The sequence below is a fragment of the Embiotoca jacksoni genome, unplaced genomic scaffold (genome assembly GCF_022577435.1).
Source record: "Embiotoca jacksoni isolate LCO1_2020_lvr unplaced genomic scaffold, fEmbJac1.0.p SCAF_23, whole genome shotgun sequence".
NCBI classification, from domain to species: Eukaryota; Metazoa; Chordata; class Actinopteri; family Embiotocidae; genus Embiotoca; species Embiotoca jacksoni.
In genome coordinates, this window is record NW_027185374.1 from 386,787 (window position 1) to 411,330 (window position 24,544).

Consider the following 24,544-nt stretch of genomic DNA (forward strand, 5'->3'; position numbering starts at 1 on the left):
TATCTGCTCAATACGAGTGTTCGAGAAATCGTAGAAGAAGAGCCGGGCTGATGTGCTGCTTTAGAAACAGCAGATTTCTAAACAGAATGGATGAAAGGCCTCTTGTGAGAGGTGTTGAATCAATCTTAGGATTTGAATCATGCACGTATGGTTGTCGAAGCACCTGGGGATTTGTCCTTTCAACACTAAAGGAAATCATTTAATAAAGACATACAGGATGTTCAGGGGACAAATAACAGTGTAGATTATGTGAAATGATTTGGCAGTATCAGAATTTACTTTGATCTGATTTTGGCAGATTAATAAGGTGTTTACAGTAAGTAGAACTGGGATGCAAACAAACAAACACAACTTCTTGGCATGTGTTGAGCATTTTGCAGAGATGCTGGAACGGACGATGGCAGAGAGAGAGAGCAGGGAGAGAGGAGACATGGATCCTGTGTGGCTCTGTGGATTTGGCAGGAGTGAAAGCAGTGAGAAGAGCTGATACCAGCCAGACTCAAGCTGTGGACAAATCAAGCGTGAAATCGGGAACAAAGGGATTCACAGGATTGGAGGGCATTAGATTCACACTGTCTGAGCCTTGGTGGTGTGTGTGTGTGTGTGTGTGTGTGTGTGTGTGTGTGTGTGTGTGTGTGTGTGTGCGTGTGTGTGTGTGTATGTGTCATAGGGGCTCAAGATATTGTACTTGTAGTCTTTTAAATAGCCTTATTGCTGAGAGATTAGTGAGTTTGAAATTAGGGGAGTCTTGTTTCAGTTTTGTATAAGTGATCATGCTTTTTTTTATGATTTTGATTTCAAGCACAACATTCAATCAAAGTAACTCACAACAAACTCCGTTCCTAAATTTGTGTCCGAAATGTGTTTTTGTTGTTTTAAAACGGTGAAGGCACTTTTACATGATATGATATTGTGGACAATCAAATTTTGGGAACCCTGAATGCTGCCCAAACATTAGGTTCAGCCCTTTTGTGTTAATCATGAACATTAAGTAGTCAATTATCATACATGACAGCTAACCATTCGTTATTTGTTAAGAGATCCAGATGTAGACTCACCCTCTGTTTAGCTGTATTATTGTGAAAAAAGGTAAATTTACAGTAAATTACAGTAATTATAATATTAAAACCAGTAACTTGATACTATGTCAGTGTATGATGGAGTATTTGGTCCACATTAAGGGAAAAAACTGAGGTGGAAGTTTTAGTATTTTTTTTTTTTTTTTTTTTTTTAGTATTCAGTATTAGTTCCAGGCATTCAACATTTCAACTTCCTTCACGACATTCAAGTTTATTCTCTACGTTTCCACTTTATTGTTCAAATGCAAAATAAAAAAATATGTTCCTTTCATTTATTTTTTTCTTACTCTGTCATAGTCAGTGACTTTTAAATGATCAATTGATTATACACCATTCAAATATTTTTCTTACCGTCAACAAATCTCATGAAAAGACCAAAATTAACAACTTCCCCACCTAATTAGAATAGTTTCTGTCGGTAAAGCCTGATATTCTTTATTCCCCTGTGCCATGGAGCTCCGCTGTTGTCCAAAAATGCTTGTGGTTTATTTTGATTGAATTTCACGTACACCCTCCAGCCTCTGCAAATAATTACTTGTGCACCAAATTTGCAACTGAAAATAGTCCCCACAAATGCATCCTTCACTCCTGTTTGAGTAGCTTTAGCTAAAGAGCCCAGCAGTAGTGGAACATCTGTTTACAATAAAGCCTTACATTTGTTTTTTACATTTCTGTATGAATGGATAGATCTAGGTATGACTTATTACCTGGTTTTGTCTTTTCATTAGACTTCTTGAACTTTGACACGAGCACAGATTATTGTCGTCTCGTCATTTCATTTCAAAATTTTAAATAAAACATTGATTCAGATTGGTGACATTTGAAATAATGTTCTTGAAATACTAAACAATAAAGATTACACTAATGTTTCAAAGTACATTATTTGTACACTGTAATTAGCAGAATATTTTCCAAGCAGCTTTCTTAACCCAAAAAGAAACCTTATTTCCTCTCCACTTAGCAGAGTGACCCCGGTATCCTGGCTCAGCCAATCAGATCGACCAGATGACCTCAATATCCTGGTCCACCCGATCAGAACATCTAAATGTCTTCTGGTGCAATGAGGGCCGCGGTAGAGGTGTCACTAAGGGTGCTGGTTGAATGACTTTCCCAGGTCCTGTGCTATTCTGCCCTTAGTTGACTCATTTGCAGGTGACTCACTACCAGAAGTGTGTGATTTTCTTTCTTTCTTTTTTTTTGCGACATGGAAAGTGTTTTTATGCACTGTAGAATGTTTGCAAGTGGTGCAGCTGTGTTTTGAGACAAGATATGTAAAATTTCCAACCTGATTTCTGAGATGTCAGTTCACACTCAAAGGGGTCATAAAGTACACACGAACAGAAAACATGTTGAAACATTTTCCTTCATGCTGGTCTGAAGCTGCTTCGTAAGAGCGACTATTCACTAAGCGCCTGTTTGAATTATGGAGGCACTAGCGGAGGAACAGTTTAATTGATGTATGAATATGCAATTGTGCTCCAATCCCGGGCCTGAAATCAATCAAGTACAGTCGGTGGCTATTCTGAGCCTCGCCACCTGCACCCTCGTATGCTGTGGTTGTTTGTGAAGTTTGGATCCATTTCTCCTTCACTGCAGTTGTGAAACCCTGTTATCCTGCTCCTGTGGTTCTATAGTTTACCTCCACACAGAGTCAACCACATGACACAGGCAGCGTCTTTATCTCCTCTAACCAGTAATGCCTCATGGTGTAAACAGAGCTCATTCACTGATGCTTTTTATTTGTAGTTAAATTCACCGTAAATGCTTTAATTTTGCAGCGCTGTGGTTCATTGGGAGGCGTTCCTGAGAGTAAGGAAGTGATTAACACAACACATCTGTTCTCGTAATGACGTCATGCAATCTTTTGTTTTATTCCTGATTGATTTTATTTGAGGCATAACATCTACTACCCTCCGATATCTCCTTGGATCACTCCTGAAATCTGCAGAGATTCCTGTGTTGTAGTTTAAGAAAGGTCTCCTCTGTTAATGTGGTAACTCCCCAGACTCCTTGTTTTTCCTATTTGCTGCTGGTGGAAAGTAACAAAACATTATTTTCAGTACGGCTTTCAAACAAAGCAGCCTTAATTGAGATTAGTCACAACGTGGCAAACTAAAAGTCATAGAGCAATTAGTAAATAATACTTAATTGTTAATAAAACAATTAATTACGATGGAGAAAAGCCTTTATTAACTTGTTAAAGAATTATGCTAATTATCCTCAAAATATATTATTAACTTGTAAATGATGATTTGTCATAGAGCCTAATGCTATAAATTCAGATAACGCATTAGACATCTACTTGTACCTTATTTCCTCAATAGTAATGTAATAATGTAATGCATACAATAACGCAACTGCTTTGAAAAGGGACCTTTCTGCACAATGAGTACTTTTACGTATAACACTGAGTATACAATACTGTCTATACATATACTTATGTAATGGAGCCCTTTAATACATTGGTGGAAGAAGAATAATTCAGATCCTTTACTTAAATAAAAGTACCAATACAGCACTGTCAAAAGACTACTTAAGTAAAACACCACCAAAGTAAAAGTACTGGTTTGGTCCCTCTGACAGATATATTATTATAAATGACATCATTAGTTTATTATTAATGGTGAAATATGAGTTTGTAAGCAGCATGTTACTGTTGTGGCTGCTGCAGGTGGAGCTGGCTTTAACTACTTTATGACCAGTTTCATGTACAGAGGCAGCAGATCAATGCGAGGGGTCGTCAGATGATTACTGGGAGAGGAGAGAAGAAAAAACAAAGTTCTGATTCACAAATCTGTTTTCAGTTTTTGGACTTATTCTCTAATCTTTGATTTTTGGTGAGATATTGGCTCATTTGAATATTTATTGAAATGAAACTAGGTGAGAAGTTTAAAGAGAGCTATTAACAACTCATAAATGTCTTAAATTTGATCCCGACTACACACTGATTATTGTAAGACGTCAGAAGACCAAAAAGTTGGAAACCACTGGTTTAATTTATAAAACTGTTTACCTTTCTCATTACTGGCACAGCTTTCCTCCTACTCTTTGACTTTATAATTGCCTGTTTCTTCCTGTAGACTGCGGTGGGTGAGGAGGGATGAGGTAGTTGGGGAGGTGTATGCAAGTGTGCGAAGTCTGGGCAAAAGGCCCAGTGTTTGGCCACATTAGTAACAAAGACTACATGTGAAAGCCTTCAGGGCACAACAGGCGAAATCCCCAGTGTTAAAAAGAAAAAAAACAAAAAGCTCTCTGATTATTGTAGCGCCTCAGCAATAAACACACAATCACCAACACACATTCACACACGCACCGTTCGTAAAGCTCGATGATATCAGAGCAGCAGTAGTAGTAGTAGTTTTGTCTCCTGGAATGACAGCAGCAGTGATATCTGGCAGACCATCAAATAGTCGTGTCGGTGGTGGCTGATGGGAGTTCTGCAGACAGGCAGGCGAGCTCTCCAGCTACATGTGAATAACCTACATACATTAAAATACATGCAGAGAAATTGCCTCTGAGCAGAGGTCAGAGTTGCTAAATGTGCAAGTTCAACTACTTCAAACAGCAGGAACGTGTCGGTGCAAGTGCTTTTAAATGTGACAGCTCGGTAGGCACGGTAGTGTTTTCTCGTTGTAATGATTTGTTTAGGAGTTTTGTAGAACCTGACTGATATATGAGCTGCATGATTTTATCAGGCGATAATGGTGTGACAGATATATCGGTATCAGTGGATATGTTGGTGGATATGTGCTGATTTGAAAACCTTTTTTGGCAGAACATAGTGCAGAAAAAGATGGATGTATTAAAAAAAAAAATGTGGCTAGTTATTTGTAATTATTGAATTTCAGATAAAGTTTATTGTTTCGGTGCACTGATGTCAGTGTCACAATAAACTGGAAAATATCCTGCCCCAGTTACATATGTTTGTCACAATTGACAAAACCAATATTTGTTAATATATACAGTGAATACTGCACTTATATAAAGAATATCAGCTGATATGTTTACCAGAATTGTTTTACTCCATAATATAGATTGGCTGGCTCTAGATTTTTGTACTAGAAGTTTTAATTCACAGTCTAAGGCTTTTGATATTCTATATTTTTTATAAATCCCATGAAAAAAGTAAAACCAAAAATAAATTGTTTGTTTATCAAATAAAATTAAAAAATTAAAAAAACACATACCAGTGAGCCATATCTTTGCACTGGGTGACATGTTCCATTATTACGAAGAATATGGATTCTGTGAAGTTACTACCTACTACTATAAATACTTTGTAAAGTTAGCTAAAAACTATGGTTGAGAAAATCACTTAAAAAACAAAATAAACTATATGTTTGTGACCAGATTTACAGCTTCACTTTGTTTTGTTTTTTTTGTCCCATCGGGTTTGTTGTTTACAAGAAACAAATCACAATATCAACAGACTTTTCAAGCTATAATCACTTTTGTTCTACTGTGTTTCACAAAATATTTTAATAGGAAATTAAAGATAAAACAGACAAAAATACACAGCTATTAACGTTTTAGGAGGCTATTATACATCTAAATTTCTCACATGTAAATATCAGTTTTTCTGAGGCAGCAGCATTGTGTGTGTGTGTGTGTGTGTGTGTGTGTGTGTGTGTGTGTGTGTGTGTGTGTGTGTGTGTGTGTGTGTGTGTGTGTGTGTGTGTTCATTCAGAGCAGCTTTGACAGTTATGACAAAAATCAACACAGACAAAAGTAATTTGTTTGCAACTGTATTCAGATTTAAGAGACTTTTTCAACCAATTAATAAATAATCTTGTCACTTCTTGTTCAAACAATTCATTATGTGATGATATTTACATCATAAATTAAATAAGAAACTAAATACATTCAACTTATTTTAGATATGTTCGTGTCAACCATTTTAATCCCTTAGGCTGCCATGACAAAACAAAACAAAAACAAATGGTTTTAATTGACAACAATTGAATGTGGAACAGAATTGAAGGATTTTACCGCATACTCTACATATGCTAGTAAACTGGATACGGGTTAAGTGAGTTATAAACAGGAAAAATTATACTCTGATATGTAAACAATATCAATTTAGCTACAACCGTAACTTGATATATACAATGCCTGTATTTAGAGGGAATGGGGAGATTACAAATGAGTCTGTTTGGTGACATCTCTTTGCACTCTAAATTAAGGCATTTCACATATGCATGAAAACAGTTCCAAGTTGACCTGCATATTTTACACTTTACATACCAGAGACATTTTTTTTCTTTCTGTTTTTCTACTTGATTTAAAAAATTTTCATCTAATATTGTAATAATGGTGTGATCCAAACACCAAAACTAATTTAATGCCACCAGAAAAATAAGGACACATACAGAAAACAGCCCATTGACAAATAAATACCAGGAAACATTGACATCTTACAATAGTGAAATACTTGCCTTTCCCATGTTGCACTTTTTGTGTCAAACATTATGGTCTGTGCAATGGAGTTTTCAGGTGAAAGGGCAATGGAACAACACATTTTCTTACTGCCTTTGGAAATCCTGTCCTGGACAGATTAACTCACATGGCCAATGGTGCGTGAGAGGTTTGGGATAGAAACACTGGCTTGATGTTTAACTAGCCTTTGGAGGGAGGGGAATTCAGTTCATCACCATTAAAATAACACTTTATTCCTATTTAATGGAGCAAACCTCCTCCTCTCTGTGTTAGGTGGCATATCAAATGTCAGTTCCTGAACACGAGTTCCTTAGTCTTGGAAAATCCTCCACTGATAAACAAACGAGAGTGGTACAATACAAAGGCCTGACAAACACAAATTGTGCTGAACAAACCACCAAGGGCACGTCAACCCAACACAGGCGCCGTGTATCCTTTAGTCATTGTCTTGCCTTCCTATCAAGCACCTGGTCAGTGTTGCACATGCACACATCACCACCAATGGTAACATCCTCATTTAGATAACAGGACCCATCTGCACCAGATATCGTCAGCTGCCATTGGTTATGATGACTGAGGTGGCCTTGTGTCCCTGTAGCTGCTCGGTTTGCATTCTCACATGAGATGCTACATCGTATTGGACTCCTCCACAGGCCAGGCCCGAGTAACTCCGCAAGTTCTCAGGGTCATACAGGTGCTCCAGGGAGTACCCAGTCAAGGCATAGGCCGCTTGCCTGTCCAGTGGCTGCCTCTCCTGGGCTGGATAGAGCAGCGGACTCCCCTGGGGTTGTGTAGGATGGGGGGACAGATCTGTCTGGATGTAGTCTTTGGTGAGGGAAAGGCCAGACCTGGAGATTCCATCAGAACTCGGGCTGCTGAGACGAGACAATGAAGCAGGACTGGTTGTGTTTTCGTCGTTGTCATGGGGGCCGAGCACTTTGACAGCGTCGCGGTGATGGAGGCGTTCAGAGGAGAGGTCGATGCCGGGGGCTCCAGGGCCGCGGCACACCACGCTGGGCATGGTGAGTTGAGCGTGGTGGGATAGGGAGGAGGTGAAGCACGGACTGTGGGTTTTAGTGACGCCCGAGACGTCCAGCGGCACTTTGTGTTGCTGCAGACGGCTCTCTTCCTCTTTGATCATTTGCTGCGTGGCGCGGATCAGGGTCTCCATCTTGCTGGGCTCTCGAGGGCTTGCTTGGAATTGGTCACCGTGGTAACGCTCACCTGAGTCACTGGTGGACCCGCCTCCATCAGGTGAACTGACCACGCTGTCTTCGTCCCAGTGTCCCCGTCCTGTAAAGAGCAATCGAGGACCACATTTCATGACATTGAAATAAATGAATTGTACCCTGTTAGAAAGTGCTCATGTGGTTACTGTTAAAAACTGGGCTTATAGATGCAAATAGAATCATGGTCTGACTGGATGCCTTGGCAGAGGCACAGTGGGGGTTATTACACTGTTTGAGGATGTGAAATGTAAAATAACTTGGCTTTCAATTGTAGGCAATTTTTGAACAGATGGTAGCAATCGGCACACTGGCAAGAGACGGCGTAAACAACTTAGCATGTCCCATAATAACATTTGGAAAACAGCTACCAGGAGAAACTAGGCCAGAGCTATTTTCAGAGACAGATGGTTGTGGTCTCAACCCTAACACCTCACCGTGAATGGCGCCATGGTAGGATGTGATTTCGTAGCCCTCGCTGTTCTCGACCGAGAATTTTGGCAGTGACAGCACAGAGCGTGTGGTGTCCCACCACATCTCTCTACCAGATTGGGGGGTTCCCAGGAAGTAGCGGCCACTCTGGCATCGAACACGGTCACAGGTGGTGGTGTGAGGATGTGTTTGGGCATGGGCAAGATCATCTTCCGATAGGCCCAGGCCGTAGCACAGGGAGCCCGAGTCTGGATACAGTCGGTAGGCACAAGATGCCTCCGCTGCCTCACTGGGATCCAACAGCTGAGGAGAGGCAGAGTCTGTCAGTGGGCTCCCTCCCCATTGGCTGTCTTGGTCAGACTCTGAACGCTCCGGATTGAAAGCTGAAAATTGCTGGACAGAAACAAGAAAATCACAGTTCTTAGAGTTTGTGATTTGAACCTTTTTCTACCAATTAAACCTGCACCAAGTCTGCTCTCTTGACTTAGCCATACAAAACAGACGGTCTATTACCTGTGGATAGGGTGACACCCGGGCTTTGGCCTTCGACTGGGTTAGACGTGACTTGGTGCTCTTCCTGTCTTCACTGTGACTGTCAGCGTAGGGGAAGGCTGGCTTGGTGGGACTCATTTGGTCCAAGGACAGCTGCATTCCCTTATACTCAGTGTCCCTGTTGAAACATAAAATAAATATCAGAGATCAAATAAATACAAGTTTAAACTTAGGCTGTGCAATTTTTCAGAGATAGCAGTGTTGGTTAGTCGGTTGATTTGTTACTGAGGTTCAGACTAAAGTATGAATAACAATGAATTGCTATGAAATTTTGTCCAGACTAACATGGTCACCAAAGTATAAGTTGTGATAACTTTTCTCCTTCATAAAATATTAGGTATTATCTGACATCTCCATCAGCCTCAAGTGTAGTCATACTTTTTACTGTTAATTAAAACAATAAACATTATACCTGCGAAAGTTCCACGAGCACGTTAGCATTGTCATTGTGACTTTGCTTCGGTCTGAATTCTGTTGTGCGCTGTCTGCGGCAAGTCACAAGTAAGGACACTGAATGCTGTTGAGCATGACCTGTCACTTTAGTTCTCCCAGTTAATTCACAACTTCTCAAACCTGTAGGACAGTATTTTCTCAAATAAACTGAGCACCTCCTGTATGTCGTATATCCTGTTGGTAGTGTTGCTCCAAGTGACATAATCAGTAGTCTGCGGCACGTCTTGGCTAATATTAAACACAGATAGCTGGACAGACATATTTTGCTGCCCCAATTTTTAAGATATGGATGAGGACAATGGGAGGTGAAAACATTTAAGATAAATTCAAGAGATTGAGCCCTCCAGCTTCTGAGAAGAATAACAGATACCCTGAAGAAAGTCAATCATTCTTTTCTGTGAAGCAACCATTACCAGATTACTGCTGGAACTCAGCGTCTGCACACACAGACACACACGTGGGCATGTCCACCGTCTGCAGTGAATTCCTTCTCTAACCATCTTACAAAAAAAAAATAGTTGTTGCACATTGCAGACTCCTTTTTGCTTGTATGTGTGCAAGTCAGCTTGAGCACCTTCTTTGACATTTTAACCCACTGTCCTGCAGCTGAACTCAATCCAAGTGTCACTGTCGAGGGAGCGAAAAGGCTCCTGTGTCAAGTGTTCAGCAAACATGAGACTATTCTTAACTTATCACATCAACAGTATGTAATAGCAGCTGCCTGGCATTTTAAACCTTGTGGCCCATCCCTGACCCTGTACAGCAAGCCTCTTTAATATGACTCTAAATATGACCCATTCTTTATGTACAACACCGTAGGGGAAAGGCTATGTTTGGAGAGCCAGTGCACAGTATGAGTGTTATTTGCTCTTGCAGGTATAGTTGCAGTGGCTGGTTCTGCATCCTATCTGTGCCCTGGCTGACTTATGTCTGAGCCAATAATGTCGGGCCTTTGTGCAAACTCAGCTGTGTTAGCTGAATTCCACCTCAGGGTCAATGTCAGAGCACCTCATGTCTGAAATACGCCACCGGCCAACCTCCAAACATGATTTATTAATGGATCCTTGTTGGGTTAAAACGCTGTCATGGCAGGGTGATTGAACTGCTGTTTATTTCTTTTTTAGTGTAGCTGTTTTTTTGCACTTTTGCAGCGTGTGATCTCTCCGATCCGTCTGTATTACCTAATTATGCGCTTGTAAATTCACTGTCATTTTAATGTAGTTACTTTGTTTTCTCCTTACTGCATTGAATAAGTCAATACTTGGAGTGCAGACATATGCATGCACACACAGACTCACACAAACCCTCTATCACATGCACGTACACACACACACACACGCACGCACACACACACACACACACACACACACACACACACACACACACACACACACACACACACACACACACACACACACACACACACACACACACACACACACGCACACACACACACACACACACACACACAGAAAAGCGACATGTGGATCAACTAAACCTGAGGAGGAAAATCCAACATGTGCTACAGCTATGAGATAGCTATTGATTCCTAGTTCACCGTTTGATCGATTTTGCTTTCCTTAGACTGCAGATCGATGGTGACAGTAGAGGTTTTTTGATGGGGTTGAACCCTGATGTTTGTCTTGCTGTCTCAAAGGGCCTTAGTGTGCTTTGTGCTCTCATAACACATAACTGCCTCAGCCCTGCAGCTGCAGTATTTGGTGGATTTGCACAGAGGCTACACAGGGATAAAGAAAAGGATTTCTCCAAGAGACAAAGTCCCATCATATCACTGATCGAGCTTCAAGCAAGGATCATAAGAGTGTATGATATGACTTTACTTAGTGGCATTAAATATTCAGTGCTCTACCCCAGCAAATACCATTAAAATGCATTTTTTTTTAGACCAGTATAGCCCCATTACCTCATGTTACACTGATAATTTAATAGTAATACCTGAACCGTAGGATTTAAAATTACAAATGAAAGAACCAATTGAACAGCTAATTGGTCTGCATTAATTTTCCTTGAACAAATGTCTCACAAAGTATTTTTTAAACTGGAAATAAATCACGTTCTTAAGAGTAGGGCTCATAAGAAAAGTTTCTGTCTTTATGAGAAAAATTTTACTGAGACTCACGTAAGGACGTAGTTGACACTGACAATACAGTGAGGTCTTGAGGAACGACTGTTGTGGACAATCGTGGCATAACTCTGCACCCAGACCCAGCCGCCGTGCTTCGCTAGGAAACGATAATACTTAGTGGTGACTTGGCCTTTTACCAGCACTTGAAGGAGATAAAAGAAACACACAGACAGCAGAGATTAACATATTTAACGACACGCATGTTTTTGGTGTGTGAGATTGTCTGTACATGGTGGCTGCAGCGTTTTGCCTGAGCAGTTACTGTCTGACAAGAGACGGTCAGGCAGCCTGTCGAAAGAGCAGACTTGTAACTCACAGAGGTGGTGTGCACAGCGGAGGTGGAAGATGTCACAGCCGTGGACGTGATGGTACAGCGTTTTCTCTATGAGGTCCTGGGGCTCATAACCTGTCAGCTCAGCTACCCTGGAGAGGAATTAAGGAGTTAAGAATATGCAGAGGGGTTGAGGGATATCTCGCTTTTGACTGCTTCTGTTTGTACAGGCAACAATTTTAACCCCAGTAGCTTCTTGGAGAACTTGTTTCACTGTACCAATTATAAAGTGTATTTACTTTACATAAAGCATTTAGACAACAACAATGAATTGGAGAGAAACAAAATGCCCTGAAGGGGAAAAAAATAATAATAATAATAACACCTGACACAGAGTCTTGTCTGTACCTGGAGTCCAGGAAGATGAGCTTCATGTCCAAACTGGCTCTGAACATAAACATGTTACTGTGCAGTTTGATCTCGGTCACAGCACTGGGCGGCAGAGAGTGACCCACAGCCACCAATCCCACATTCTGGTAGCAGCCCTCAAAGGGCGACATGTCCAAACTGTACTGACGGATCTTCAGGTAGCCACTGCAGTGAATCACCTGGTGTGAAGCAGGTAAACAACAATAACTCAAATGAAAATTAAATTAAGTAAATTCCAAAAATGTAACTTTATGGAGGAGTGTAATTAGGATTTGCATGCTCCATTTCAGAAGCACATTGCATTACTCAAAATGCTATTTCAAAAAAATAGTTATTAAAGTACATTATTATGAATTGCAAAGGATATTAAATGTATTACTCTTCCACAATTACATGTTACAGGATAGATATAAAGCATGGATAGCGTATCCATTTAAATATCAGTGTCCATTTTTCCTCGGTAAAATATTAAATCAATCGATTTATTGCATGGCATTATTTTGTTAATTAATTAAAAAAAAAAAAAGAAGTAAATACTGTTATGCTGACAAAACTCTTACCTTGTATCCACCACTGGTAAGTCCTGCGTTTCTTTTTGCCAGCACACATTTCATTCGCAAAAAGAAAGAGCGCTCCATTTCATATTCTGAAAGAGGACACAGACTTTTAACGAGCGAATAGCCTATAAATAGTTTAATCAGCAGCTCTCAGGAGAAAAATACAGACGATGGCTCCACATTCACGGCCCGCCATTACGCACAGGCTCATTTCTAGGAATTTATTTGAATAATATGCAGTGATAACAAAATAAATGCATCATTTGTGTCACACAAAAAAATACTCCGATTATTTAAAGTGATTTTACAGTTTGAAAGTGCGTGCTGTAGGAACGAACTATTGCGTAACGGGCACGTGGGCACAGACTATTGTGCCAAAGTAGCCCATCTGTGTAATATTGACACACGCGAGCTGCATTTATTTCAGCATATGCTCCTTCTAGACAGTGCAGCGTAATTAAATTGCAAATCGGCGACATAATGTATGCGCGCGGGGAGCTTTAGAGAGGAAACACTGCTGTACCTTGTACGAAATGTGAGTGATAGGGCTGATGTGGCGTGAGGACAGCTGTCATCTCATCGTGGTCGGCCGGATGGACATATTCATAAATGCTGTTCCCAGTCAACTCTACCTGTTGAGAATAACTCAGGTAATTAACGGGTAACGACTGTCTGAGGGATGTAGGCCTATTTTATACTGGCAACACGTTATAGGCGTGTTGCGCAAAATAAAATAGGCCTACATTATAAAAACAAAAACACATTCTGATTTTTTTTTTTTTTTTAATAATCACATAAACGGACCTGAGACAGTCCTAAATGGACAGACGCTGTCTCTGAAATGTACATTATCTTCCCATCTGGAGCCACAACAAAGATGAAGCCGTCCAACGTCTGCAAAATAAATGACACGTTATGTCTCCAGGTTATTTGACACCACCGCATCGACCACGTTCTTCAGGTTGCATATAGATAGTAGTAATATACCTGCAGTAAATGAGATCCCAGCTCCCGTCCAATTTTGTCCAAAGATCTTGTTCGACTTGGGTGACCCCAAGCTTCACCGAGACCTGCAGAGAAGGGAAATAATGCTGTTTAGCTGCTGCGTGACTTTATAATGAAACAGGAAATATCACATATTTAATAGTAATAATTTAACCATATTTTGTCATTGATTACATGGTATATACATTTTTTTTTGTTATTATTATTATTATTATTAGTCTATTATTATTAGACTTAGCCTGCTGAAAAATCCAGGACACAGACACACACACACACACACACACACACACACACACACACACACACACACACACACACACACATGTACGCACACCCACTCAAATCCAAAGGCCAGAAGCTACTGTTTAAAAAGCTGGTTACAGTTAAAGCACTTATTTTCTCCCTTCATCATACAATTGTCTCTTCCTGTATTTGTCCCACATGTTGTTCGGTCTTAGTGGAGGCATGCACCGCCAGTGGAAAGACAATGTGCTTCTTAAAACCACTGCAATCTGGACTGCTATCGTTGTTATTATATAGGCTATTGTTAAAATGTGTGTCCGTCCTTAGATTCTTGGTCCAATAAATCCCAGCGCTGAGTGGAACAAAGCCTGTGCTGCTCATTAAAATTCATTCAGCTTCATCAGAAATCTCCTGCAGCTCGGGTATCATCGGGAAATTGAGTGTCCGTCTCCCCTGCTGGAAATGAAAATAGGTCTCCGCTGTCGGTGGGACATGTAGACTAACATCACCCCACAAGATCGAGAGGTTGTAGCCTATTAAAGTCGAACCGACAACAACAAAAAAATCTTCCTCTGTTTTGAGACTGAAGGATGCAAAATATTTAAAATGGCTACCACAAATATATATATATATATATATATATATATATATATATATATATATATATATATATATATATAAATATATATATATATATTTTTTTTGTTACCCTTTCTTACTGTTCAATGGACACCACAAATCTGAACAGACCCGTCTGGTACATTGAAACAAAAAACGTGGGTTTAAGGTTGGATTTCATGGCAGATCATTTGCAGCATTTTTCTTTTCCAAAGAGAGGCAGTGGAAGATTGGCGCCTCCTGCTTCCATGGCTTCAGGTGATTAGAAACCTTGCAGGGCCTTTTTCTAATTGGTGAGTCTTGTTCTCAGTCACGCAGTCAAAGCAGCCTGTAGAGACCTGGAGAAAAGATGGTGGCAGACCGTCTCGTTTGGACACACTGAATTAAAAATAACCATAATCCATTTGTAAAGACTCCCTGTAGATAAATGAAAAATCGCTAATATTCCTGTAATGTTTCTGTATAGCTTAAAGACAGCGTTTTGAGTCCTAATGATAGGCTACTAGCTACTTCAATTTGATTTGATTTGATTTTCTCATCTCGGACAACGTCAATACAATATTGTTCAGGACTAAAACAATATTGTTCAGGACTAAAACAATATTGTTCAGGACTAAAACAATATTGTTCAGGACTAAAACAATATTGTTCAGGACTAAAACAATATTGTTCAGGACTAAAGGGATTTGGGGTATTATTCGTGTTCTTATTTGAAGGCTATAGTTTAATCAACAGTGTGACAAGACCCTAACTTCTCTCTCTTTTTTTTGACATAGTAGCCTACTACTTTTTATTATTCAGTTTTATTAAGTCGTGTTTTAGTTAATACATTAATATAACCTTTACCTCTTGAATAGCCTATGCTAGTTCAAAAAATAATTTCAGGTTTATTTACTATAGTTAAAAAATATATTCGACTATAATATGACTTGTTTCTTCTTGACGTACAGGCTTCTGCAAATACGTTGATCAAATGCGGCCATAATCATTTTGGAAGTAATTTCTTAGCTGCAGAAAAAAAAAGACATTGCAGGATGACAACGTTGTGTCGCGACATAACCGCTCACCCTGAGGGAAAACTATTCTCATCTTTAGGTAACTTGTTGTCAGTCTTATGATGGAGGCTTTGTCGAGCTGTGAGGTGATGGCCGACGGTAAAGGCAACATTTTGGCCAGTTCATAAAATTCACTGTTCTCCTTTTCCCGTCTAGTCCTTGCGGCCGTTTTGGATTTCTCCTTCATCTCGGTGCCTGTTCACGGTATCCTTCCACTTGTCTGAGGCGGTGGTCATTCAAATCAGCAGGCGCACTGACTCATCTCCGCGTTCATTGTGCTTATTTTGATCAAATAAAAAGCTGGAGTTTTAATAGAAACAGCTGCATCCAAAAATGTGGGAAGATCCGTGGACCTCCTGGCGGACTTGGATCAGTGATGGTTCAGCCGGCTGTAGTCAGAACTCCGCGGTGCAGCCGCTGGCCTTCATCCATGTGCTGCACAACAGGAAAGAAAACAAATGTTGTGGTATGCAGAAGGAGAATGATCATTTAGTTCTACCTAACATGATTTGGACCTACTGTCCCGTGTGCTATTTTAATGGATGTCTAATGCAGGCCTGCACAGCTGCATTTACACGTCAATCATCAGTCAAAATAAGTCTGATTTATTAAAAGAGATTGAGCTATACATCCAGGATAACCCCGACTTTTAAAAGCATCACAAACAATAGCAAAAACATTAAAAAAAATAAAAATAATAACAGAATAAATACAACATAATCAAGGTAAGAAGCAGCAACAAAAATGCAATCCGAAGCAATGGCCCTTACAATTCCCTGCATGCAATATATGTCGGTTTTTTTTTTATCTGGCAATATAAAGGCATCGATTAGTGCCCGATTGGTACATCTGTATTAAACATGCATGGATCTATGATGATTTTACACCCTTTAAAAAATATAAAAGGCTCCATCTCAAACCATTTTATCCACCAAACCAGCCTGAATATTTATTCTCAGACGAGAGAAAACATCAGCCAGTGAGATGAAATAGGTCTGAACACTGCATGTTCTGTTATTTTAGGAATGATACAAGAAATCATGATGTTGCTGCTCACTGCAGTAGTATCGAGGAAATGACATTTGACCCATCACTATTCCTGAACCGTGTGCAACTGCGTTTGGAGGCACAACTGTGACATAATCTCACCTCGCTTTTTAAAGTAAATCCACAACATCAACATCCAGCTCTAGTTGACTGATTCGGTCATTTAGACAGATATATTTGTGGCATTCCTACCCGAGCGGAGAAACGCTGGATTTCCCTACAGCTGAATCGATCCTGTGGCCTTAAAGGCAGCCTGCTGGGATTTTCACCTGTCCTGAACCGGGTTCACCAGTCGTCCCAGTTAAAATTGGTCTCAGCTCCTCCTGGATTTCCACCTGGAAAGGCGAACGGGCCGTGCACTGCATACACCTCTCCAAATTATAAGGACGCGCAACGAGTGGCATTCGTGCCCAACAAACCTCCTCTCGTCAACTATCTCAGTGTCCCTCTCCGGAGCAGCTCGGGACCCACCCACAGGGTGCCTACCGCGCTCTGATTGGTTGAAAGCTTTGAAAGTCATTACGCTATTGGTCACTTGCCGTGGGCGTCGATTTGGTAGAGCAAGGTATGCGAAGCACTTGGCCGTGCCCGAAGTGAGCTTAAATGTGATCTTGTTGTGTTTTTGTCATTAGCGTGCAGATCATGGATCAAGCTGAAATAAATAAATGAATCCGCATAAAATAGCATAGCAGGGGAATGTTCGGCAGGTGAGAGGCTAAATTTAAAGAGCTCCGCTTGTTATTGTGATTGTTATGTGGAAAACATCGAGGAAAAAAATCACAGTAGAGAGCATGCGTTTATTTTCACAATTAGATTAGACAATCATGAGCTATTTTTTACAGCTAGGTGTAGTGTCTTGGAAAATCTTGATTTTCTATCTTAAATCATTTTAGAAAAAAGAAAAGTAGTGAGTGTTGGGTTACTGGGCGGAACTGAGGGCTCGTATTTCCTAAAGAATAATGAATAAATCCAGAAATGTATCATACAGATAAGAGTATTTGTAAAAAAGAAAAAAAAAAGAAAAAAGCTAGTGGACTAATAACAGGAGAGCATATAACCTATTCAAAAAACAAAATAGCAATAAAAACAACAGAAACATAAATATATAAAAGGCTGCCACTGTTTGGGGAAATCAGCTGGTGCTGTTCCTCATGCTGCTCCTGTTAGATGTCTAATAAAGAGGCCTTAAATCTTCGCCCTCGACTTTTTAGGATCACAACGATGCATCGTGGTCTAAACGCACACACCGGACTCAAACATGGACCTGCTCCCCTGTTTTAGTGGTTCCACTAAATTAGTCACCTGTCCTCTGCCTTTGTCTCCCTCTGGATCCAGAACGTTTTCATTCAGTATTTAGAGGTTTGATTGACACTGAGACAAGCAGAGGATGCTGAATTTCTCCCGTCTTTATAACAGTAGGTCCACATGCTTCTAAGTGTAGGTTTTGTATTTTATTCTTGTTCTTTAAATTTGAAATTGAAATCCTGAGGTTGAATTTGCATGATTTTCTTGCACATGGAAACCAGTGGAATAGATGATGTTTCAAGTCCTCTCATCAGATTTAGACCCACAAAGTTAACCCGTTCTGTCCGGAGTTATTTTGGAGCTGGATTTTTTTTATTTTTTTTTATTTTTAATGCAAATGCAAAACAGTTTTCCCTCGGCTGAGAGAGCAGTGCGACGCTTTTCAGAGCTCATGCGATGGCTTGGTGTCCGTCAAACACGTTTATCTGAGGATTAATTTCCATGGTGTGAATCAGATGAAAGCGCCGCGGCGCATGTAGTTTTTTAATTAGTTACCGGGCGTTGAGATGGAGGGGTGGAGGGGAGAGGTGCGTGGAGGATGGGGGGTGGGATGGTGGTGGTGTTGGTGGTTAGAGCTGCGGGCCCGGTGTCGGGGGCGCGGACGCATTACGGTGAGCTCATTACGCACATAATTAGCTCTTAAATTGATGCTGCATCCTGCCATAATTAGAGACTCTGCTGCTGCCTGGGAACAGATAAATCTCTGTCTCCTTCCTTTTGTGTGTGTGTGTGTGTGTGTGTGTGTGTGTGTGTGTGTGTGTGTGTGTGTGTGTGTGTGTGTGTGTGGAGGAGGATTGGGGGGGTGGGGGGGGGGGGGGGGGGTTGTGACAGAGATAGTGTGTGTGTCCATCTAAACGGCCTCTACCAGACTCGTAACCAGCCCTACAAGGCCATACCTTTCTATTACTTTCTCATTTATGACAGATAAAAACAACAAATTGGCAATTAGAGGACAGCCCCAGATGCTGACTGGTGTCAGGTTCTCCTTTAAACCAAACAAAGCCTTACTGCATCCTTCACATCTGATGTTTCTAAATGAGGAATCAAATCTTCACGGGCTCTTAGTTCTTTCCTATTTTTCTCACCCACAGGTCAGGCATGTTTACTTTAAAGATCCTTCTCCATGCAAAATATTTAAATTTGATTATTTTCCTTTACAAACAATTCATTGTCTCAACATTTTGGGTTCAACATTTTTTTTCCCACATATACAAACATACCAATAAAAGTGATGTGTAAAAAAGATTCCTCAAGCACAAGGCTGCTTCCTTCTGCAGCGTCTGAGAAGTTCTCTGAGGGTATGAGCTCGGAGCGGCTGGTAGAAGATTTACCCTGCCTGGACATCCCGTTAATGCCCCACCACAGGCTGTCACAACAGGGGAGCTTGCCTGGCCGTCCTTCCAACCCCCTCCTCCGCCGCTACCCAAGTCTCACCCATCTTTCCATTTTTATCGTCATTACGAATCATGCTTCTCTGTTGGAAGACAGGCCTGAAACTCTCCCCAGGATGAAAAAAAAAGCAAAGGGAGGTAGCAGGTTGGTGAAGGTTATTTAGGGAAAGGATTGGAGGAAAAGGTGGGAAGGAGGTGAGAGGACGAAAGTTAGTTGTGCTCAGTGAGGAACATGATGCTTAATTTCCTCAAATCAGCTCTTATAACCACAGAGGAAGAGTTTGGGCTTCAAGATGTGGGTCATTGATTAAGCAGGTTAGCGCTAACTATTGTCAAGGTGACCTTGAGCGAGGTCCTTAAAAGCCTTCAAATTAAACATATTTTCTCACTTACCTCTTGATATAGTTGTAGCAAAGCAAGTGCATTTTATATTTTATTCAATAATTGTACTTTCTGTGTAGCTGTGTTTTATTTGCTTTCATAAAACCAATTCTGACTCAAGTGGCATCATTGGAGGCAACTTATCAGACTTAGCTTTGCACCCTCTGGAGCCACAAATGGTTTTATGCAACTTGTTTTCCCGGTTAACAAGACTTTGGCTTCCTCCTTTTAGAATTTCAAAATTAAACACCAACATATCTTTCTCGAAAAACATTTAGCTACTCAGGATAATAGACTTTTGCATTGGAACTGCTTCCCAATGGATTTTCAGATCTAACCTTTGAAAAATAACAATCCAAATAAAATACACAATGAGTAAACAAGAACACTGATATTTAAATTTGGTCAAATTACTGCTGACAGTAAAGTTTTAAAAGCTGTAGTTTCAGTCGCTGCTCCAAACTGCATCGCCATACATCGATCGCAGAGCTTCAAGTCTTTGTAAATTGCTGGTATGTATGTATATACATTGAAAACATCTAAAAACTTTAAACAAATCCAAAACATAAGCTTTAAAAAATAATCTGCAATAATGTAAAGTCATTAGACATTCAAAACCAGAACAATTTAGTTTGATTTGAATATGTATCTTCAGAGCGTTGTGCTTACCACCAACACTACTTACCCATATCTACTATGTGCAGTAGTTTAAATGGCGTGTGGACCCACACTGACACAGAGATCCACCTGTCTTTAGGTTTATAGGTTCATAACCTGTCCTCCGCCTCCTCTTTCTCAAATCTCATCTTCATCATGGACCGACACATCACACCACAGATATAGATAACCTGATTAGATGTAATCTAATTGTACATTATATATTGGGATTGAGGTATAGTATCTATTTGTGGAACAGACATAGAAAATCTATGGAAAACTCAGAAGGAAAAGAAAATGGAAGTAGGATAACTAGATGTTAAAAAGAAATGATGGTAACAAGATGTTAAAAAGAAGGAGAGATGGAAAAAATAAAGTCGATTCTAAATGTGTTAGTCAAAGATTTCAGAGAATGAGTGAAAGGCATTGAGACTCAGGCACCATGTAGAGTTCACTGTGCTCAGAGATTGGAACGGCTGGGCATATGTAAACAGGCTGCATGTTTGACCAAGACTTGCCGGTTGTGTTTTCTGTAAGCTATTACTGACTCTTTGTGTTCTGTTTTCCTTAAGAGACTGAAATGTTATTTAGTACTTCCCGCCTTCTTTAGCTGTTGGTTTTGAACCAGCCATTTTATGCGGCGAGAAATGTTTGCGAATTTTGTATTGTCTTCTAGTTCTCCCATTAACAATGACTTTTCCCATCATTTCTCGCTCTCTGTGTCTCTTTCTGCCAGGCCCTTCACTGAGCCCATCTGCTGTGTGCGAGTGTTAATTAACCACACTGCCATTTCCTCTGTGCGAGCTGCGTTCGAAGGTGCTTAGAGTACATGAGTCAGCCCCACAAGTTCATCAAAATGCTAATTCAGCCCAAATTAAAGTTGTGATTAACATTACACAGTTTCTGTGCAGACACATTGATCCTTCCACGGGCTCTCTCTCTCTCTCTCTCCCTCTTTCTGGGTGATGAGTGTCTGGAGAAAGAGAGACTTTCCTCTTGGGTGTTCTTGTCCACGTTGCCAAAGTGGAAGAAAAACAGAAACATCCCGCAGTTGAAGCTAATGGTGTTTGAGTGAGATATGTGTCTAAATGCTAACAGCTTTCTTTACAAGATAAATAAACAAAGCATTCAATTTGATCCCTTAAGAGATATGATTTCCCATTATGTTTTCCCTCTACCTTTCAATAGTTTACATGCATATCAATCCATATTTGTTTTTGTGCATGTACTGTACCTACGGGTCTGTTTCTGCATTGTCTCACAGTGTGAGGGAACCAATAAGCTTCAGAAGCGATGCTGTGACACAGTTGTGACTGTATTTACCCTGCTGCCTCTGCACATCCTGATGGCCCATGGAAACGAGGCCTTGAGAGGCTAAAAAAGATCCCAATCAAAATAATAGCATTTATTTTTTCTCAGAACACTTTTGATTCGTAGAAGTCCTGATTATGTTGAATTCATGTTCTCAATCACTTAAAGTTTTATACATGCTCATGTCTTTGCCGTCTACGAGCTGTAAAATGTGAAGCACAAAGTAATTTTTTTAATGCTGAAATACAGATTAGTGCGTCTTAACAGGTTAGCTGTGCTAATTCATGAGATAAAACCAGCAAGCCTCCCGGTGCAACGGAGGCAGTGACATTTGTATTTTTTCTAAAACAACAATAGCTTGACATTCGTAATCAGTGAATGACAGCAGAATGCTTATTTAGGTACAAATGTAGTCTCTCTCTCTCTCTCTCTGTCTCACACATTCACACAGTCCCACACAGAAAAACCCCTCATGGTAATGAAAGCCCCTGGCGTTCATCACTCTGTCTTAAGCAGTGGTTATTGAGGCATTAAATATGTCTACACTGGGCTCAGTGAAAGGCTGCCAGATCAGTGTTCTCCTCTGAGGGGGCTCTGTTTGCATACAGACAGGTTGGGGGATTGGGAACGTGCACCGAATGGAGCCTGGGAGTCGTAACTGGGTGCCCACCACTCTGGTGTTAGTGCCATTATGGGATGTCACTGTGGGAGAACTGCGGCTCTTCAGTGGGATTATTGAGATTCTTGCTGAAATTGAGCGGAATTGGAAATATGGCCAACGGATTCTCTCCAGAGTGATGCGTGCACAGTGCTGGCGCACATGCAGACACGCACCCTTACAGTCCTGTTCAAACAAATGCAAATGTGCATTTACGCAAACATTTTACCACAGCTGGAACTCTGATGTTGACGCTTGCATAAAAGAAAAGTATACAGTCAACTTTAAACATCAATAATGAAATGTCTCGTCTGTCTTTTCTTTTGATTTCTTCACACAGTATAACGACAAATGCAAAACAGCACTGGAACATACCACAGCGGCCTGTGCGGTCTTTGATGCATGTTTGCATAGTACAAAATGTGGTGGTTTATTGTGTTGTTTTTTTTTTTAAAACCTTGCTAGAAAACCAAATACCCTTGATTGGAAAAATAAAGATTTGAATTGGAATAAAATTGACTGAGCTGAATCTACCACATAAATTGTAGGTGACTGACTTTAATTCTGTGAAATCTGTGGAAAATATTTAACAATGGTCAGTAAGTAGGAATTTTTGAACAGCAATCTTTAAATTCCTTAACGATTATTATTACTACTAAGACTGAATCAAGGCCAGTAAAATATAGTTGGCACTTATATTTCTTTGCTACTGTGGTGGGCAGCAGCCCTCTGCAGTTTCAGCTCAGACCAGTTAAACTACATGACTTGGACACAAAAAAAGGGTCTTTACAGCTCAGTAGCCTCCTTTCTAATGGGTTTGGGGGTCAATGTGTTGAGGCCACACTCCCTTCTGAGGTCCCTTCTCCTGTGCCATAAAATAAACATGCTGGGTGCGACCCTGGTGAGGGTGAACATTAACACCCCAGCCGCTGGCTCAGAGGTCAGCCCGGGGTCAGAAGCCTGTGGTGGAAGGAAGGATGGAAATTATTCTTCCACACTGACAGTGAGCCAACATGGCATCATGTGCTTTACAATTTAAGGGGCTCACACCTCTGGTGTCATGTAGATTCTGACTGAGGGATTAGTGCTACTATACAGACTGTTTTAGGTCAGAACAAAAAATTGTCAAATAAATTAACAATCAAATAATTGGAATTTGGTGACTAGGTAGGTAGGTAGGTAGGTATATACTTTATTAATCCCCGAGGGGAAATTTAGGTATTTTAGGTATTTTAGGAAACACAAACTGAAATCCTATAAACTTCCAACACTTATTTATAATTTCCTTTTAAGTTGACTTTCACTAACTCCTGAATTCTTTTTTTTTTTTTTTTTTTTTTAGCTCTTTAGCTGCCAAATATTTTAAGTTCAGTCACTAACTCTGTTTGTTTGCTGTCAGGTGATGGTTTACATTCAGCTTTTCTGAGTGTTTTTTTCTCAAAACATCCACTTAAAGCACTCAAAAATAATGCTGACATTAGAATAACGAACCAAACCAGTAAAGCTGTCATCGTAATACCAAAATAATGAGCTAAAAGATGCTAAAATGCTTCAAATAAATGAGGGAAATGACAGATTTTGGTCATAATTCTCTCGTAGTTCATTACTGTAAATGCAACTGCTTCATTGTTAATATTATATAATGATTATTGCAGCTTCAAGCAGCCAAACCCAGTTGTGTTCATAACTGAGCTTTGAGCAAATCTTCAGGTGTTTTCATGAATTGTTCGCAGCACGTCACAGGCCGAGAAACCAGAAGAGGCAGAGCAGAGTGGCGGGTGCCTCCTGCAACACAGTCGCCTGGGTGCATTATTCAGCCTGGCATTCACCCTGACTGTGGGGAGCCACAGATGTCAGACACGGCTAACCAGCTATTGTAGAGAGCAGGCACGGACACCAGACCTGCCAAGACTGGTCAGACCTGGTAGTGAGCTACATATTCTATACTGACATTAAGGAAGAAGGAAAGAGAGAGACCGGCAGCCATTCAGCCAGAGGCCGAGTAGCACAATTATTTTATTTTTAAGGTTTTGATTGTATTTTGTAAAACATGCGACTTGATGGTCATTGAGCATTCATTCATATGATATAAATGCAGGTTTTGTTGCACAGTAAAGAAGCTGGTAAGAATAATTTTCAAAGTGTATTTGCCATTATCCTGCAGCCAGAAGACACCACAATTGCAATCCAGGAAACAAGACAGAATGTCAGGATTTATAAGCAAACTACAAGCTGTAGGATTTATTTGTCCTTTTAGCTTATCCACAATGTGCTTATTAAACCTCCCCCTGC

At 40.4% G+C, this 24,544-nt stretch overlaps 1 protein-coding gene across 1 annotated transcript; it reads right to left on the reverse strand.

The window, feature by feature from the left end:
* Positions 1 to 5,781: 5,781 nt before the first annotated feature.
* Positions 5,782 to 15,754, reverse strand: LOC138203693 (single-minded homolog 1-like). Its single transcript, XM_069158709.1, has 11 exons — positions 15,515 to 15,754; positions 13,569 to 13,651; positions 13,386 to 13,475; positions 13,105 to 13,213; positions 12,585 to 12,670; positions 12,004 to 12,203; positions 11,641 to 11,747; positions 11,319 to 11,466; positions 8,687 to 8,843; positions 8,179 to 8,566; positions 5,782 to 7,808 (listed from the first exon to the last, which is right to left on the reverse strand). The coding sequence occupies exons 1-11, from the start codon at positions 15,687 to 15,689 to the stop codon at positions 7,066 to 7,068; spliced, it is 2,286 nt and encodes a 761-aa protein (XP_069014810.1). The 5' UTR covers positions 15,690 to 15,754; the 3' UTR covers positions 5,782 to 7,065.
* Positions 15,755 to 24,544: the final 8,790 nt, after the last annotated feature.